Genomic DNA, 17,963 nt, shown 5'->3' with positions numbered 1-17,963 from the left:
CTAAAACTTTCTTTCCCATATATTTCAAGAACGGTAATGAATTTTTTAACACTTGGTTAACAAAATGTGTTTAAAATTAAAAGGCCTTTCATTTTGTATTAAGAAAAAGGGGCTGACCCCTTCAACTTAAGGGACCAGAGGGCTCTAAAGACTTTTTTCTAGTCCTTTACTGAGAGATATTTTGTGAAATGTCATTAAAGCAGATATGTTATGTTACAGTTATCTATCCAAGCAATGTAATGGTTTTATCGTGTGTTACCTAATTAGTTGTTTTTGTAGGTCAAATGCCTGTAGAATCAATCACCCATATATCAGAAAGTTAAAATCATTTGATATGCAGTATAGAAGAAAAATGTCGTTAAACAGCCCCTATAAGGTGATAATGGATCAGCCCCTAAAACATTTTCCCCATATATTTCATGAACAGTAAGGAATTTACAAAGACTTGTTTAACAAAATATGTTTAAAATTTAAAGACCTTTCATTTGATATCAAGAAAAAGGGAGTGACTTCTCAAATGATGGATCAAGATTATTCTAAGGTCTTTTATCTATATAGTCGTTTACTGGGAAATGTTTTGTAATAGGATATAAAAGCAAAATTAAGTATAATACGTTTAAATATCCTGCTTTTCTCAAGCGTTACTAGGGTTTTTAGGGGCCATAGGTAAAAAGTAATCTTTTCTAACTTAATTGGAAGAAATGCAAGTATTTAAAAAAGCAACGTAAGATAACTTATAAAAAGCATTACAGGAAAGCATTAGTACTCAACTTTTATATCCTGATCATGTTTTGTTGTCGAAAATTAAAGTCGATGACGTCATATCACCTTCTGAAAATCGGACGGAAGACCTCCTCGTTGCTCGCAACGAGATCGTGTCTAGTTCTACTTACATTTCAACTGACATTAAGTTAACAACATAATTGACCAAAACCAATTAGTATCATCGACAATCTGAAGGCCATGTCAAGAAAAATTTTTCACCAAGATACACAAATCAAAGATCCTGATTAACAATGCGTTTTATAATCGATATATTTACATAATATCATAAACATTCGTCAAATGTTGCAAAAGTTCAATGATGCCTTGTCAAGATTAAGGGTTGCGTTTAACTTTTATAGGACATTCAAAATCACTGTCTTTATCCAAAAGCGACCGGATCAAGTTAAATATTGACAGGATTTTTTTTTTATTCTACACGTGAATAATCTACATTATCAATGTTACTACTAAAACGATCAGTGCAAAATTTGAATATGTTACTTGTATTGTTAAAATTGTTATTTTAAAAACTTTTTTTATTATCATAAACAACAATTGGATATCTCATAAGAATAACGTTGAACTTTTGCAATGAATAATTTCATATGCAGCTGTTTTAGCATGCCATGTGATACAACAGTCTAAACGGACTCCCAAAACGGAGCCAACGGAAATGAATTTCTGCAAGTATTTTTGACTCCGTTTTGGGAGTCTACGCATGCGCACTTGTACAAAAAATTGCGATTTTTCGATGAAAAGAAGGGGTCCACAAGAAATCATCTTGCAAAGTACTGCATGTGTTGGCAGACCTATAAAATGTTTTTAAAGACCCAGGATATAATTTTCTATCGATCGCTTTTGCACGAAATAGGTGTTTATTTGCACTTAAGAAAGTTATTTATCTCCGAAGATGGATGTTTGGACAATGCTTAAAAAGTGATATTTTTGTGTTTTTCATGGAATTTTATCGTTACTAAAAGGTAAATTGCATTAAATTGTACTTTCTTCGTATTGTGCATAAACGAAAAGAGCCCCGACTACTAACAAAAACTGGCTGCTCTAGCGATGATTAAAAACGTCTTATTTGTGTTGCAAAAATAGGATTGGTTGTTTATAAACCCAGAAAATTAAACAAATTGTCACTCTAGATACAATAACTCTTAAAATTAAACAGATATTTATCATCAAAACAAGTCTAATCGCTGGCGGCGTTTCGAAACCATCATGTTAAATGCATAATTATTCAAGATAATTAAGTAATTAAGCCTGAAAATGATGTAAATGAGACCAACATCAACAAACAATGATAAATAATCATATCCAAGCATTTAATTTATTTCTAAAAAGTTATAGTTAGCGCGATCGAAGAGATGGGTGAATTTTTCCTTTTAAAAATTAATTTTACGTAATACAAGTAAACAGTTATGAACATTTGACATAAATATGACAATTAAATGTTTGAAATTTTTTTTTGAAAGTTTAAAACTAATTTTTGTCGTGTTTTTGGCCAATTTTAGAAATTTATTTAGAACTAAGGGGCATAACTCAAACGTTGATTACATTAGAAACGCCATTTTACCGCAATGCATGATGGAGCCAAAGACTCCGTTTTGGGAGTTAACTCCGTTTTGGGAGTCCCGTCTAGACTGTACAGAGCTACTGCGATGGTTGTGTTCCGGTATAATGTAGGGAAGTTCGATAGTAGCAAACTGATCTATAAACGTCATCATTGTTGTCACCAGGATAAGTCTGTTTTCATCTGAACTTGTCTGTCTTCAGTGTTTTTCTTTCTGCTTCAGTGTTTTACAGATTTGTTTCTGGGGTTTTTTTGTTCTGTTTTGTTTTTGTTTTTTTTTTTGGTCTTCGGGTTTTTTTTTTTTTTGGTTTTTGTTTTACACATAGTAGTTTATTGGTGTTTTTAACCTAGCTCCATATTTTTTTTCAAACAATGTTCAAAACCTATTTTAAAACGGTAAAAGCTTTTTCAAATGGTGTTATATTATCCACAGAAAGATCGATCATCATACCACGTTAATGTGATAACGTGTTTTTTCGTTGAAACTTTCAAAGGATGGATCATATATCATACAAGTACTTTGTTTTAAATACCTACATAGGAAATACAGAATTAAGGTTTTTTAAGTCGCTGATTAGGTTACATAGTAAGTACAAAAAAGTGAAACATTTAATGGTAAAATAACAAATATGTAAAAAAAAAAATATATATATATAAGGCGTGAATGTTATATGAAAATTTATCTTTATCTATAAAATTTGACCATATACAACTTAAAGAGAGGAAACAAAACATAAGTACAGTCGCACCTGTTGTTACGGCCACTTTAAATCAGCCGCCACTCGCCATGAGCGGCAAGTTTAAATTCCGCACGTTTAGTTTTTCACTATATTTTAACTGATTTAAGCGGCCCCCTGTCGAACGCGGCCAGCGGCCACTGATTTTAGTTCCCGTGGTTTCAACATGCCTGTTCTCAACGGCCATTTTATCTGTATTTGTCATATAACTTTTAACTCTGACATGTGGCCCCGTATCAAAAGAAGCCAAACTTCGAAAGCTTATAATTTAAAAATGTTTATCAATTGTATTTATATGTAAATATTGAGACAATTTTGTTTTTATCATATTGTCTCAATATCTAAATATAAATACAATTGATAAATATTTTTAATTTTTTTTTTTGCAAAAGCGTGTGGCCGCTGTATATACAGTCCGTTGCAGTATAAAAACATACAATGCAATCCTTTCTGTATCATATTTCTTAAGTGAATAACATAAATAAACTCAATCAAAGTAAATATGTTGTTGAACAGGTGTTTTGAGGATAAAACGAGTTTAACAACAAGCTTATAAATGAGTTTTTATAAAAAGGTGACTTCTGTTTAGGCGGATATTGTCATTTATATAAAATGAAAAGTGTTAGCGATAAATCAAGTTAAAAGGTTAAACAAATATTAGGTCAATATATTTTGTAAAGTAAAAACTATTTTGAGACATTTTTTTTTCATTTCTTATCTCTATGAGAAAGTCAATCAGTAATAAACTAGATTTAAAACACCTCATTTCTACGATCAACTTACAACCCAGTCTACTTGGAAATTCTTGGTTGAAGCCGGAAGTGATGAGTGTTCCCCAACCTTCCACAAAACAACACGCTGTTTGCCATCTGTTGATGTCATACTAAATCGCCAATAGACGGGAGAGTGTGTCGGAATCGTCCTAGTTCCGTTTTCATCGCCGATATATCTGATAGTCTATACTGAAACTTCCGAGTTTTGAATGAATATGTTGTCTGCCTCTATGACGCTGACAGAACCTTGTTCTTCATTAACTACTAAACGAAGGGAATACCCGCGCTGTAAGGCAGTTATCAGGTTAGCTTTGGAACCTTGTGTGGCAATGCCGGTGCTAGAAGTAGTAAGTACTCTTGACCACGGTCTCGACTCAACAAACCACGTGGTTTTTTCATCGCCACCTCTAGTGTATTTTAGATGAGAGATTCCAATACTGTTTGTACTGTTGTAATGTGACCTGTCGTTGAAACAGATGACCAGACCCACGGAACATTAGTTGGCAAGTCATATGCACGACGCGTTTTAGTATATTGTCCCAAAAGTTGAGCAGAAACATGGCCATCTTTTATAAAAAGGTTATCTGTTTCTACAACATACTCTTCAAGGTCGATTTTAACTCGTACTCTTTTGCCTGCCAAAACAGCTTCAACAAGAAGGTCTAAAGACCCGTTTAAACTATTTCCAAAGAAGTCGTTAGTGTAGGTTTGTGTCCAGCAATCATCCACAATCCACTCCATACTGGCGTTCTTCAGACTTCTTAGCCGGTTTGTATGCTCCCCAACAAACCATTGAGAAGTCGGAATAGAGCCTGTGGTTGACCATATCGTTAACCACCAGAAAACTCTTGTTGTGAACTCGTACCCCTCACCCACTTTGATTTGTCCGAGGCGCCATGGGTATTGTCCGTGTATAGACGAGCTATCACTCGACACATCAACTCTAGTTAAACTGGTTATAAATCCATCTTCTGGATTAAAAACTTTAACACTAGCGCCAATGTATACTGCCTTTTCCAACAGAGATCTTTCACCACATATTCTCCCGCCCGTATACGTATTGCAGAAGACACGTTTCTGACCAAGCTGTGATCTACATATATATTTAAAGTGACATCATAATTCAATACTTGACATGATAGAGAAACTGAAATCCGAACTTTGATTTCTAAGCATATGCATAACATCGGGTAATATTTGGATACTTACCTTACATACCATTCTATATCGGCTCTCCCTGTTTCCCGACCTCTATTTACATGCTCACCAACAGACCATTTAGATACGTGTAGGTGGCCAGTTGTACATACTATTAAAAATTCCCAGTGTATATCGCTATCAAAATCGGTGTTTGAAAGCGATCGACTGAGTTGAAAAAGAGCTTGAACACAAACATTGTCATTGTCAGTCAAAGTGGCTGACTGTATTGATGTGAAATATGTTTTTTCATTAAATGAGATTCTGATGTCATCTCCAGCTACTAAACGATCGACAAGATCTCGTTTACGTCCGGTGATTGCCGTTCCGTTAGTACTAGTTTTAAGAACAGTTGACCATCCACCACTACATCCTATAACAAAAAAAAAGAACATGTGAATCTTGCATATTAATTCATTATCATGATGACTTGTGACCCTTAAAATTATACGTTATTATCGTCAGAATAAACTGCTTCAACATTTACACACTAGTACTGCATATAGGGTAATTTTAGCCCCGTATCATTACATGTAAACTTATTTTCATGATTATTATTTGTTAGGAGTTCTGTTAGTCACGATCATTTTTATAATAACTGTATACAAGGTTGTTCTCGCCCTGTGTCATGTTCGCTCTTCAAATCATGCAAACAGTTTCCCACATTCTTGAATTCTTGTCCTTAGAGAAATTCCTTTGAAGAAGATAGTGTACATGTAGCTTACAATTTTAATCCTTGAATAATTGCTACTTCATTTCAAGTTTTATCGTCTTTGTTTGTTTGGGTTTTTTTTTTAGTATTTACAAAAAAAAAAAAGGTTACATGCACGCAACAAATTCCTCAAATTTAAATTGACCATACGCTGTTTTAGGATGTTGAAGTTGATTTCCAAAAAAAATATTTTAAGGTAGTAACAGTGGCAACAGGAAATGCAGGGGGGGGGGGGGGTAATACTGTTCTGGCAGAGCACAATTGTCATACATGTAAAATCAATGTATGCTAAACATTTTTTTTATACACAAAGTAAGAGGTGGTCGAAACCTTCAGGCTTATCTGAAATTGATGAATCATGAGATTGTCTCTTAACAAGATTTCAGACTTTTTTTTTTTTTTTTTTTTTTTTTTTTTCTTTTTTTTTTACAATTTAATGCCAAGATTAAAACGGATACCATGCTGTGTGTACATTTCCGCACACAAAAGGTATTCATTTGTCAAAAAGTATAATTGTAACATACTATCTTTGACGAAAGTCTGTTGAAATTCTCCATATTTTTCTTTTCTTTTTTCTGCACAAAAAAAACCAACAAATATAACTTAATTATTTTCTTAAACAAACATAATTGGGGGCAATGTTGGTGTACGTGCATAGTTACAATCAGTTTCATTCACAAAACTCGTTGTATTGATGGGATACATCAGTTTTAAGAAGAATTATTGTCCTTTTATGCACATTATTGCCTTAAAAAAGAAACAAACTAATATTGTTTATATTTTTTTTTCTTTGAGAACATAAACTAGAATGTTAAGAAATATAAGTTGCACGTTATTGATTTTTCATATGCAAAAGAAGATAAACTTTTAAAATATACTTTTAAACTTTAGCATAATTTGTGTAATTAGAAAAAAAGAGCGTTACCTTTGATGTACAGACCAAGCACCGTACAGCAAGCGACGAATACAACAACACACGTAACAGCGAATAGGATCTTTAGACGTATCCCATTTTTAATCTGAGTTCTACTTTAATCTGTAAAAAAGATAAACAAAATGTAATTTTAAACACCCACATTACTCACTTATGAACAGATACTTATACTATATAATGACGAATCAAAATATGTTTCAAATACATGTTATTTCAATGTTTGAATATTTTACAATAAACCATCAAAGATTTTGTTTAACAGAAAAAAACCGTATTACATGAAAATCAGCGTTAAACACAGACAGACACAATTCATTAAAACGTTCGCTGACAGTCTGTTATCATATAATGTCAACCATATAACTATTAACTGACTATTGCGAAAATAGCATTAAAGAAATATATCCTTTACATGTAACTAACGACTTTTAAATATAAGAAAGGTTTTTTCCGCAATATATTCTTACTTTATTTTATCGACATTAACATAACTTTCATTCTTAACGCTGATTTCAAAAAATTAAAAGGTAATGTCCATTTTATTTTTCTTTTGTTTTTACTATACTAGCACCTTATATCTTATAGATATGGGCGTAATAAGGCAAAAAAAGGCGTCACATTTTAATGCTGGACTTGAGCCTCAATAAAACAATGTCCGCGTTGTCTATTTTTATAAGTCGCAATACCTTTATTACATAAATATTTTAACCAACTTGAGAATTTCGCTGCAAAGACCCATTGTCATCATGTGTGGACGTACACTAAAAGCAAAATCTCGATCGTGATACCCACATGATACATGTATGTACGAGGGTTGTCCAAAAAATTCGTGAACACATGTGATTTCATTCTAAATAACGACGCTATATTTAGAAAAGTATTAAAATATTTTAATATAGACTGTAATAATGCATGTATATAAAATTCAGAACAATGTACATTCTCATAATGTAGTTATCACTACAAAAACATTCCCTGTACAGGCCGCACGGCCCAGTCTGACGGTTAAACGACGTTTTTATAACGTCGTACGTAGCGCGTTGTTTTCTGTTACTTTTCAACGTAGTCACCTTTGCACTGCAAACACTTCTCACACCTTCTTAGCCATGAATCGAACACATCCGAATACCATTTACTGTCGATTTTAGATACAATGGTTCGAGTAGCAAATTTAAGTTCATCAGAATTCTCAAATCTTACTTCTCTTAGCTGTGATTTGATAAAAGGAAAAATTGCAAAATCCATCGGAGCAAGATCCGGACTGTATGGCGGGTGTTCCAGAAGATTGAATCCTAGGAGTTCGATTTCCAGACACGTGGAAGCTGCCGTATGTGCAGGTGCATTATCTTGGTGTAGGATGATATTTCCAAGGTCCACAGCCATGGCAGGACGTTTTTTCTTAACTGCCTTAACTAAGTCGCGGCGTAACACCTTTAATAAATAAAACCAATGTTTCGTTTGGTACACTGTATGTGGCTTTAGAATATGTGGGTTTATTAATATATATAGTAATTAAATAAATCAAAATTAAGATTAGAATGTCAGGGTATTAAATTTATGAATTACGATATGCTAAATGTAGCGAAATGGACGTTTTTAAATCTGTAATTACAATTTAAATGTGATCAAATGGGTAGTTCTCTACCTTGGAGTAGTATGCAGCATTCACCGTCTGACCGGAGGGTACAGCGTGGACCAAAATCATTCCGTGCCGATCAGCAAAGAATATGTACATTTGTTTACCCACGGATTTCGCAACCTTCGCCTTTTTCGGTGCTGGTGAATCCCGGTGTTTCCAAATGCTGGATTCTGTTTTTGTTTCTGGATCAAAATGATGCAGCCAAGTCTCGTCCGTAGTAATGATTCTGTCAAGCCACTTCTCTCCTCCTCTTTTGAAATTCTGCATGAAAGCCTTACTTGTCTGCATTCGTCTTTATTTTGTGCTCATCGGATAAAAGTCTGGGCACCCATCTTGCGCAAACACGACTCATACAGAAGTCTTCAGTGAGGATATTAAAAACCGAAGATTTGCTAACATCACTTATTGACGCGACTTCTCTTAACGTCAGACGTCTGTCCTTCATGACAATGTCATGAATGCGTTTTATCGTCACAAAGCAAAGGCCTTCCACTTTTTTCAGCGTCTTTTAAATCGCAAACTCAATCCGAAAATCGTTTGTGCCACTTGTAGACTAGTGATCGTGATGTGTGTCGATGCCTTTTTGTGTTCTCCATCATTTGTTTCGTTTCGATAGGTGTTTTCCCCGAGTCTACGCAGAATTTAATGGTGGCGCGCTGTTCCATGCGATCCGCCGACGTCGCTTTTTCTGGCGTTATCAAAGACATGTTCTTGCCGTAAACTCCTTGAAATCCTCTGCTCAATTAAAAACGGCTTTAAATGACGTATGAAAATGACGTTCACAATTCTGACTACGTCACAGTTGAATATTTTGACGTTTTTACCTGTATTAAAAATACTGTTAATATTCTTATCTGAAAACTCAATCTCGAAGTTTGGACAATTTTGACAATGGGCCGTTCGTGCTTTTCGCGACACTTTAATACAGTAAAATTTAAGTTTAATTTTAATGAAGACATTCAAAACTACTTTAATCTGATTTGGAATTTTATGACAAATATGTTGGTATACAATATGCATATATAAACCCGTTTAAAATGACAAAAACGCGATTGTCCACGAACTTTTTGGTCAGCCCTCGTACATGCCTGAATATCTTATTAATGAATTGAAATTTACAATAAGACGGTTTAAAAAAAAGATATCCATTTCTTGATTTATCAAATTACTCGGAAATAAGCAAGCCTTGCCTAAGACATTTACGAATGGGTTTTTTCTGCATGCAAGATATTCACAACAGTATAAATTTAACAATTTTATCAGAAAAAAACATGAAATCTATGACTAAATTCTAAAATGAAACGTCCTTACTTAAAATTATAAAAAAAAGAAATTAACTAAACTCCCATATTGTGTTTCAAAATGTTATTAAGAAATTAGGCGTGAAGGAAATTTTTAATTTGAGCTTGAGTTTTAACACTAGGCATGGCCACGTGAGATGATTGTAAAATGCTCAAAAATCCAAAGTCTAAAATTTGTCATTGACAAACACTTTTTTGTTTAAAAACGGGTATACAGATTAAAAGTCATGTAGCCACTTTTCATTTCACTTTTTCAGATATATATCTTGAAATCTCATGTTAATAACAAACACGTTGGTTGCAATCTGTTGAATACATCCTATGGTATGGATAATTAGCTGTTATCATAAAAATACGATTTGTTTTTTTTTTTTAAATATGTCGGTATTATTTAACTTTATCTTTAAATAAACCGCCACTTACGTTCATATTTAAGTTTATCGGAATTCTAGGTCTGAAGGGAAGAGAATCTAAATTGTACAAGCAAGTCAAATGATATTTTAAAAAAAACCCCACATTTACAGGCATAAATGTTTTACGTGAGCATATCACTGCACTTTAAGACCTCTTGTGTGAGCCGACACTATAAGCCAAACTCGATTATTATACATTGATTTGTGTCAGGTACATATGCTAGTTCTACACCTGACCAAAAAGGCCTTTAGTGTGAAAGCAAACTGATAGAATAAGTAAGAAATGTCAAATTCTTTATTAAATTAATAGCAATATAAATTCATGGTTTACGGATTCACAAGATTCGCATGCTGATTTAACTAATATGGTCCATGCATATTCATTTATTAGCCATGCCGAAACTTGAATTGAATTTACTGTAGCTCTTATGTCAATTAATATTTTACAACTTCACGTAAGGGACTGTAAATGGTGGAATAAAGTTATAATTTAATGGTACACTGGATTAAAAGAAATAAAAAAAAAGATCAGATTGTTTAGATTTTTCTTAAGATTTTTCATTAAGAGTTTCTTTGCTTAAAATAAAACATTATACGTTTCCTACATATAAAATGAGATAAAAACTATTTGTTATTAATATACGTATAACTAGAAGCTCAAAAATTACAATTGAGTATTCAAATAAAAATAATGTATTTCCTTACCTCTGTTTTGAGTGTCAATTTCTTGCGAATTAGACATGTTAATTTTTTGGCTGATTCAGTTACATGTAAAGATATTTTTTGTCACTCGATATTTAACAGAAAATAGCAATGTGTACTTGTGACCTGCAGCTAATCCCTAATCAACGAGATAAACAAAGTTTTACATCAAAGTATAGCGAACAAAAATATAAAATCAGTAAAGCACAGCAAAAAATATTGCAAAAACGAATAAAATTTGCATGTTTCATTACAATTTGCATAATTGCTGCGAAATGCGTCAACATATCTTTGTAAAAGAATAAACAGTGCATTCCTCATCAATAACAAACTTATTTATCCAACAATTATTGATATATATAAAAAAAAAGGAGACTGGTTTTAAAAGCCGAACTCAAACATAGCATTCTAATTGAAAGAATTCACAAGAAAATGTGTATCTCAATTTATTCATTGCTTGATTGAATTTGACTCCTTTGATGTTTTCTTTTATCCCTGGATCAGCGACCTTTCTGTAAAACACTTATTGCCTGAGATGAATCCAAATACTAATGTACTAGATGCAGTAAACAAATATGTTAGAAATATATGCAATATTTTCATTCTGGATGACCCCGTCGTGTCTACGTATGGAACAAATATCTTACTGTAAGAAAAGCTAAATATCCTATTTTTGTTTCTTTTCTAATTCTTCTTGGATGCTAGGGGCCCGTTTGACAAAAGGTCGTAAATCATTTACGGATTTGGTCGTAAGACTAAACCTGCGGTTAAGGGCGTTTTACAAAAATGTGAGACTTGCAGATTACGACGAAAAACGGTTGTAAGTCTACAGCCACACAGCAGCTACCCTGAGCCCCATGTTTTGTTGTAATCATTTAAAAAATCGTTGTTACTCTGGATTATAACATTATTTAACATGGGGCCTTTTTAATGTATTAAATGATAGAGAGAAAGAAAAATCTAAACGAGTTTCCTTAAAAAGGAAAGATAATGAACGATACCGACTTCTAAGTCTTCTTTCACCTGTTTGCCCGAAATCTATCAACCTTTAATTTTTGCGAAAAATATTACAATCATATTAGAGTGGATTAGGCTGTTCTTGAAAAGGTGCAAAACGATGATAAGTAATAACTGTTCCATATTTGTTCAATTGCATAATAGGTTAATAAATATGTGTTTATAGATAAAATAAAACAAGGTGGTTATTATAAATGTTTAATTAAAACAATAGAAAAAAAATAAATTCGCATCTACCATGGTCTACAGGCACTTTCCACTTGGGGCATTAAAATGAAAAAAACACACAACAATTTCACTCACCGCTCGTGTTTCGGTTTACACACATTCCTGCTTTTCTTTAAAACTGTTTCGGTTATTTTGTTCTCAACAATAACAATGGATAACTTTTAAATCATACAATTGTTTTATTAAATTATTTTTAATGTTTAATTTCTAAATATTAACAAAGAAGAACAGAGATTCCAATATGAACAGGCGAGGGGGGTGGGGGGGGGGTAATTGCAGTGACTGTTACATGTACAACAACAACGACGACAACAACAATATCTTAACGTAAATATACCTTTTCATTCTTTCTCTTTTCTTAATATGTGGATTTTCTCAATTTTGTCATTAAATTTCCAGAGCAGAATAAAATAAAAAGAGACACATACATGTATATACCCCCTGCCATAAGAACTCTTCCTAACCTGAAAGTGACATGTTATATGATTAAAGATGAAGTTGAATGTTTTTCTTAAATATACAGTCAGTTTCTTAACTGTGTCAGTAGACTTCTTTTACCATTTTATACACCATTTAAACGCTTTATGATCTTTATGGTCGCACCCTGCAGTAAGAACATGTACACTATTCACTACATTACTATTCTGACTCCGCCCTATCTTCAAAATCCGAAATATAAAATTGCATTATTATGAATTGAACACACGCACCTAATGATGTTATAGTTTTCTTTAGTTAACTGCTAAATAAGTTATCTTAAGTATTATTTTTTTCTAACTAGATATGTTACTTAGTTGAGGGGTACAATAATGACTTTAAGACAAACTATTGGAATTCTTAATTCTATTGACACACACATAATAAATTCTCTGGAGATATGTACGGACAGAAATAAAAATGATTGAAGTTAGTACACATATTATACCAAATGTGTGATTGTCATTTGAAACATACTACTAATATGGGTGTGGCCACTTGTGAGCATATGCCTCGGCTTATTCCCAAAGTTCTTTTTAATCTGATTTCCATCTGTGTTTATAACTTATAAAGTAAAGACATGGGACAAATAGACCATGAACATATTAAGCAAAATCCCTGCAACCTCGCGATTTTTTTATGGAAACTTAAGTTCAGCTCAGTTTTAGCCCTAATACATCTTTCTACATGGTCTCCGATGGAAATCCTCCTTCTGTTTCTATCCATGTCAGCTTGATTCTTTCTCTTTTTCTTTGATAAAGCTGTCAAACTTAAGGATATGCCCCTGTTTCTCTTGGCGTTGCCATTGTTGTCGATAGACACGTCTCATAGTTTATTTAAGGTGAGGTTATTTCAATCGTTTAAATTTTGTTACAGCAAGTTAAAAAGATCTAGGTATTGTTTCTCTTGTATTTTTGTTATGCAATTGACTAAGATATCTTCATTTATGTGGAATTCCTATATATCTATAAATAGAGTAAAGAAGAAAAATATCAGATCTTGGTAATGTTATCCACTTAAAGAACGCCATGTTTTCCTTGAAAGTAATTTCCTTATTTGCACACCTAGGAAGAGTTGGAGAGGGACGAACGCCTAAAATATATATTTATTAAGCACTTACAAATACCAAAGAATAAAATCCTTTAGGTCAATGTAAAAAGTTAAAAATCAATACACGGATGATAAAAAAAAATAGTGCTAATAGATAATCTTCATTTACAGATTCAATTGATGATATTTCCCCTGAATTTGATAATACCGTTATTCATTTAAAAAATAACCGAACTTGTACATGTATTTGTCAAACATATACTTTATAAGATTTTACAAATCGGTATATGTAAGCCGATGGCGGGACAATTTAATAAAACGATTTCAGTTACTATCACCTGGCTCTAGGTGAAAGTAAAAGTATTAGCGATGAAGCGACGTTGTTTAAGATGTAGTTAACAGTTATGCGACTTAAGTGTAGTTCCTATTGAGCTAACAGTCAAACTTAATAGCAAAAAAGTTAGGGTTTGACTTTTTTTAACGATTAATGACTGTTTCTATGAAACGGAATTTTAAAGTTTAAATATATGATTATTTTTTGTATTATAAGAGTGTTTTTGTGGACCAATTTTTTTTATAGACCAGTAGGAGAGAAAGCACAAGACTTATTTCGCAGAAAATCATCCTGAAGATGCCCTTTTATTCCATAATGAAAGTTCTTTAGTAAGTAAACCTCTATAAATTCGTAGCGAGTCAATAAAATATGAAGTGTTTTATTGTGTTTCATATATAGGTCTTCATCAACAATAAAAAAAATGCAGCTATTTCATGACATTTATATTCAGTGTACATTTCCATTTTCACATGTTTTAAAGATCGTGACATTGATTGTTCAATAGTACACGTATAACCTGACCAAGCCGTTTATTCCTAGTTAATCGTCACGCAATTTTGAACAAAAATTGATATCAAGGTATAAAATTAAAATTCTAAACTTGGTTCTTAACCTACAATCCAATCCACTTGGTAATTTTCTATGGTAGCCGGAAGTGACGAGTGTTCCCCAACCTTCCACCAAGCAGCCTGCTGGTTTCCGTTTGTTGACGTCAAAGTAAATTTCCAATAGGCAGGGGACTTAAACCGCCTCGGAATCCCCCCACTTCCGTTTTCATCGCTGATATACCTTACAGACTGTACTGCGACTTCAGAGCTTGGAATGGATATGTTATCAGCCTCTATAATGCTATAAGAATCTTCTTCTTCGTAAACTACTAAACGAAGCAAATATCCACGTTGTAGAGAAGAAATCAGGTTAGCTTTAGATCCATATGTAGCAATGCCAGAGCTAGAAGTGGTAAGTACCTTTGACCAGGGTCTAGATTCAACAAACCACGTAATGGATTCTTTGTCATTCGACGTCATTTTGTTTACAGTGCTTCCAATATTGTACCTCACTGTTTCGACATCACCTGTTGTTGATGCAATTTGCCAGACCCAATACACATCAGTTGGAAATTCATATGCAGCATTTTTTGAATATTGTCCTAAAAGTTGAGCAGAAACCTGACCATTCCTTACATAAAGATTATCTGCTTCTGTTATATACGAATTTATCTTTACTCGGACTCTTTTGCCTGCCAAAACAGCTTTAACAAGCAGTTCTAAAGAACCAGACATTTTTTGTCCAAATCCGTCATGACTATAAATCCGTGTCCAGCAACCATCCACAAGCCACTCCATGTTGTCACTATTTCCATAATTAATACGGCGCCTACTATGCTCCCCAACAAGCCATTCAGAATTTTGAATTTTGCCTGTAGTTGACCATATCGTTAACAGCCAAAAAACATTTGGATAAAAGCCTATTTTCAATTGTCCAAGACGCCATGGGTATTGTCCGTATACAGACGCGCTATCACTTGACACTTCAACTCTTGTGATTTTGGTTATGAATCCATCACTTAGGCTTACAATTTGAACACTAGCGCCAAGGTATACTGCGTGCACCAACTCCGACTTGTCACCGCATATCCTCACGCCTGTATACGTATTGCAAAAAACACGTTTCTGACCGGTCTGTGATCTGGAATTAGATTTAAAACATCAATGTTTTTAAATTCAAACTCCGATAGTGAAAAAAAAAAACATTAGAGTTTTCATTTTTTAAACATGCATAATATCGAAGTTTACCCTGATACGTACCTCACATACCATACGACATCAGATGTTGATGTTTCTCGGCCCTTATTGGTATGTTCACCAACGGACCATTTAGAAATATGGACGGTGCCAGTTGTACATACTTTTAAAAACTCCCAGTGTATATCGCTATCGAAGTTGTCATATACAGCCGAGCGACTAAGTTGGAAAAGAGCTTGAACACAAACATTTTCATTTTCAGTCAAGGTTGCTGACTGTATCGATGTTAAATATTTATTATCGTTCAATGAAATTCTGATCTCATCTCCAGCTACAAGACGATCGACAAGGTCTCGTTTACTTCCAGATATTTCTGTTCCGTCAGCACCAGTTTTAGCGATGGCTGTCCATCCTCCATTGCATCCTATTACAAAAGAATTATACATCTTGTACAAGTTGAATTTCACGCTGACCGATTGCAACTGAAAATAAATCATCGTACTCTTACCAATATCTCTTAAAATGTTCTTTTTAAGTTTGTCAGTGGTTGAGGTACATATAATACAATATGCAACTATACACTGCTATCTATTGGTATATACAGCCTAAATTATGAACAAGTTTTAAGTGACCCACACACTTATATGGCATGCAGACTTTTTAAAACTTTACCCTGATCACAGAGAGGTCCGCTCCATCCACCTGCACAGCTACATATGAACGACCCCTCATTGTTAAGGCACTGTGCTCCATTTTGACAAGGGTTGGTACCACATTCAAATGTATCTGAATTAGTAAGTGTCTTTCAGAGGAAAAATCAACATTGTGGCCCAAAGGTCGTATATAATTCTTACGTGCATTGCGTCAAATGCTTTTGTCTTTCTTTTTTTTTTTATGAAATTAGTTAGAATCTTACTATTTTGCCTATGGTCAAAACGAAAAAAAAATTAAGCTTTATTTCCAAATGACTGGCCTTATCTGTGTTTAAATATTAATATTTATTATATATTCAAAAAAACAATTAAATGAAATATATCAATTACAGAAAATGTAACTGGCATTTCGAATTCACAATAAATCTTTTATGAAGCTAATTTAGATAAAAATTATGTATATGCAAAATAAAAAAATAAACACCTGGGTACATTTAAGGAATGAATTCAATATTTAATGCAAAGCGGTCTATAAAAAGCGTAAACAGTTCCAAACCATTTTATATCGTATAAAACTAATAGATTTTAAATTTATTGGTTATAATTTATTGTTTTTACTCTTCATTGTATATAAAAATGGTCATTTGACCTTTTAAATGACATTAAATTTTACAAAATTCAAACATAGCGTATTGATACGTATTTGACGTTAGTCTTACATTCTTTATACGATATAAAAATTGTTTTTGGCCAATCAGAAGGCGCGTTACAACCAGAATTAAATTATATTATAATATAAAGTAAAATTTTCAGCATATTGTGCATCTTCAGTAAAGTGTATTTTTTTAATAGCAGACATATATGTGAAGACTTCTGTTCTAATGTAAAACGATTTTTATTGTTAGGTTTTTGTTGGAAATTTGAATATTTCCAAATGTATCGGTTCATGTCTTTATTAAGCTGTTTATATATAAATTAATGTATTAAAAGGTTGGAAATGATAACTTGAAAAGGTGAATATATATCATATGAAACTGTAAGCTGGATTTATTACACATATTGCCATTTGATTAGAATGCGCTTGAACAAAATATATCAGCACAATCTAACTTGTATTACCTTGATTGCAGACGTCACCCTCCCATCCAGGTTTGCAAATACAGTTAAATGATCCAACTGTGTTCATACACTGTCCTCCGTTTTCACAAGGGTTTGTCAGGCATTCATTGACATCTAAAACTTGTAGAAAACATACACTGGTTTTAAACACACTTCGTTTTTAAGGTTTTTACAAATAACTTTGTTGTTTATTATATTGATGTTGATCATTAAAGAGTATATTGTGGATAAAACTGTCATAGGTTTCTTGTGGTATTCTTTAAATAGACAGTAGAGTTTTATCACATGCATTATGATTACTTTGATCACAAACAGGCCCTTCCCATCCATCAGTACAACTACAAGAGAATGATCCCTCACTGTCAGTGCACCGTCCTCCGTTCTGACATGGGCTGTTTTCACATTCATTGATATCTGAAAACATAAGTTTACTGTAATTATAGTTTCCGAAAAACAATAACTTATTCGTTTTAATGTTCTTGTTTTCCTATTACTAGTAGAATCCTTAAAGAAACAAAACACAGCACAAAAAACAAAAACAAAGAGAGGTTACTTTTAAGCGATTGCAGTTGACTTTGTAGTTTCATGCAG

At 33.1% G+C, this 17,963-nt stretch overlaps 2 protein-coding genes across 2 annotated transcripts in view; both read right to left on the bottom strand.

Annotated features, from left to right (window-relative positions):
- Positions 1-14,286: 14,286 nt before the first annotated feature.
- Positions 14,287-16,226, bottom strand: LOC128169393 (uncharacterized). Its single transcript, XM_052835543.1, has 2 exons — positions 15,664-16,226; positions 14,287-15,544 (listed from the first exon to the last, which is right to left on the bottom strand). The coding sequence occupies exons 1-2, from the start codon at positions 16,095-16,097 to the stop codon at positions 14,464-14,466; spliced, it is 1,515 nt and encodes a 504-aa protein (XP_052691503.1). The 5' UTR covers positions 16,098-16,226; the 3' UTR covers positions 14,287-14,463.
- The window catches only part of LOC128169394 (laminin subunit alpha-3-like), a 45,909-nt gene continuing 44,171 nt past the window's right edge, over positions 16,226-17,963 (bottom strand). The window contains 3 exon segments of the mRNA XM_052835545.1: positions 16,226-16,386; positions 17,373-17,492; positions 17,673-17,786. Coding sequence (XP_052691505.1) covers positions 16,241-16,386; positions 17,373-17,492; positions 17,673-17,786 — 380 coding nt within the window. The 3' untranslated portion in view covers positions 16,226-16,240.

Source organism: Crassostrea angulata, unplaced genomic scaffold (assembly GCF_025612915.1).
Source record: "Crassostrea angulata isolate pt1a10 unplaced genomic scaffold, ASM2561291v2 HiC_scaffold_126, whole genome shotgun sequence".
Taxonomy (NCBI): Eukaryota; Metazoa; Mollusca; class Bivalvia; order Ostreida; family Ostreidae; genus Magallana; species Magallana angulata.
This window is presented reverse-complemented; position numbering and strand designations above follow the sequence as displayed.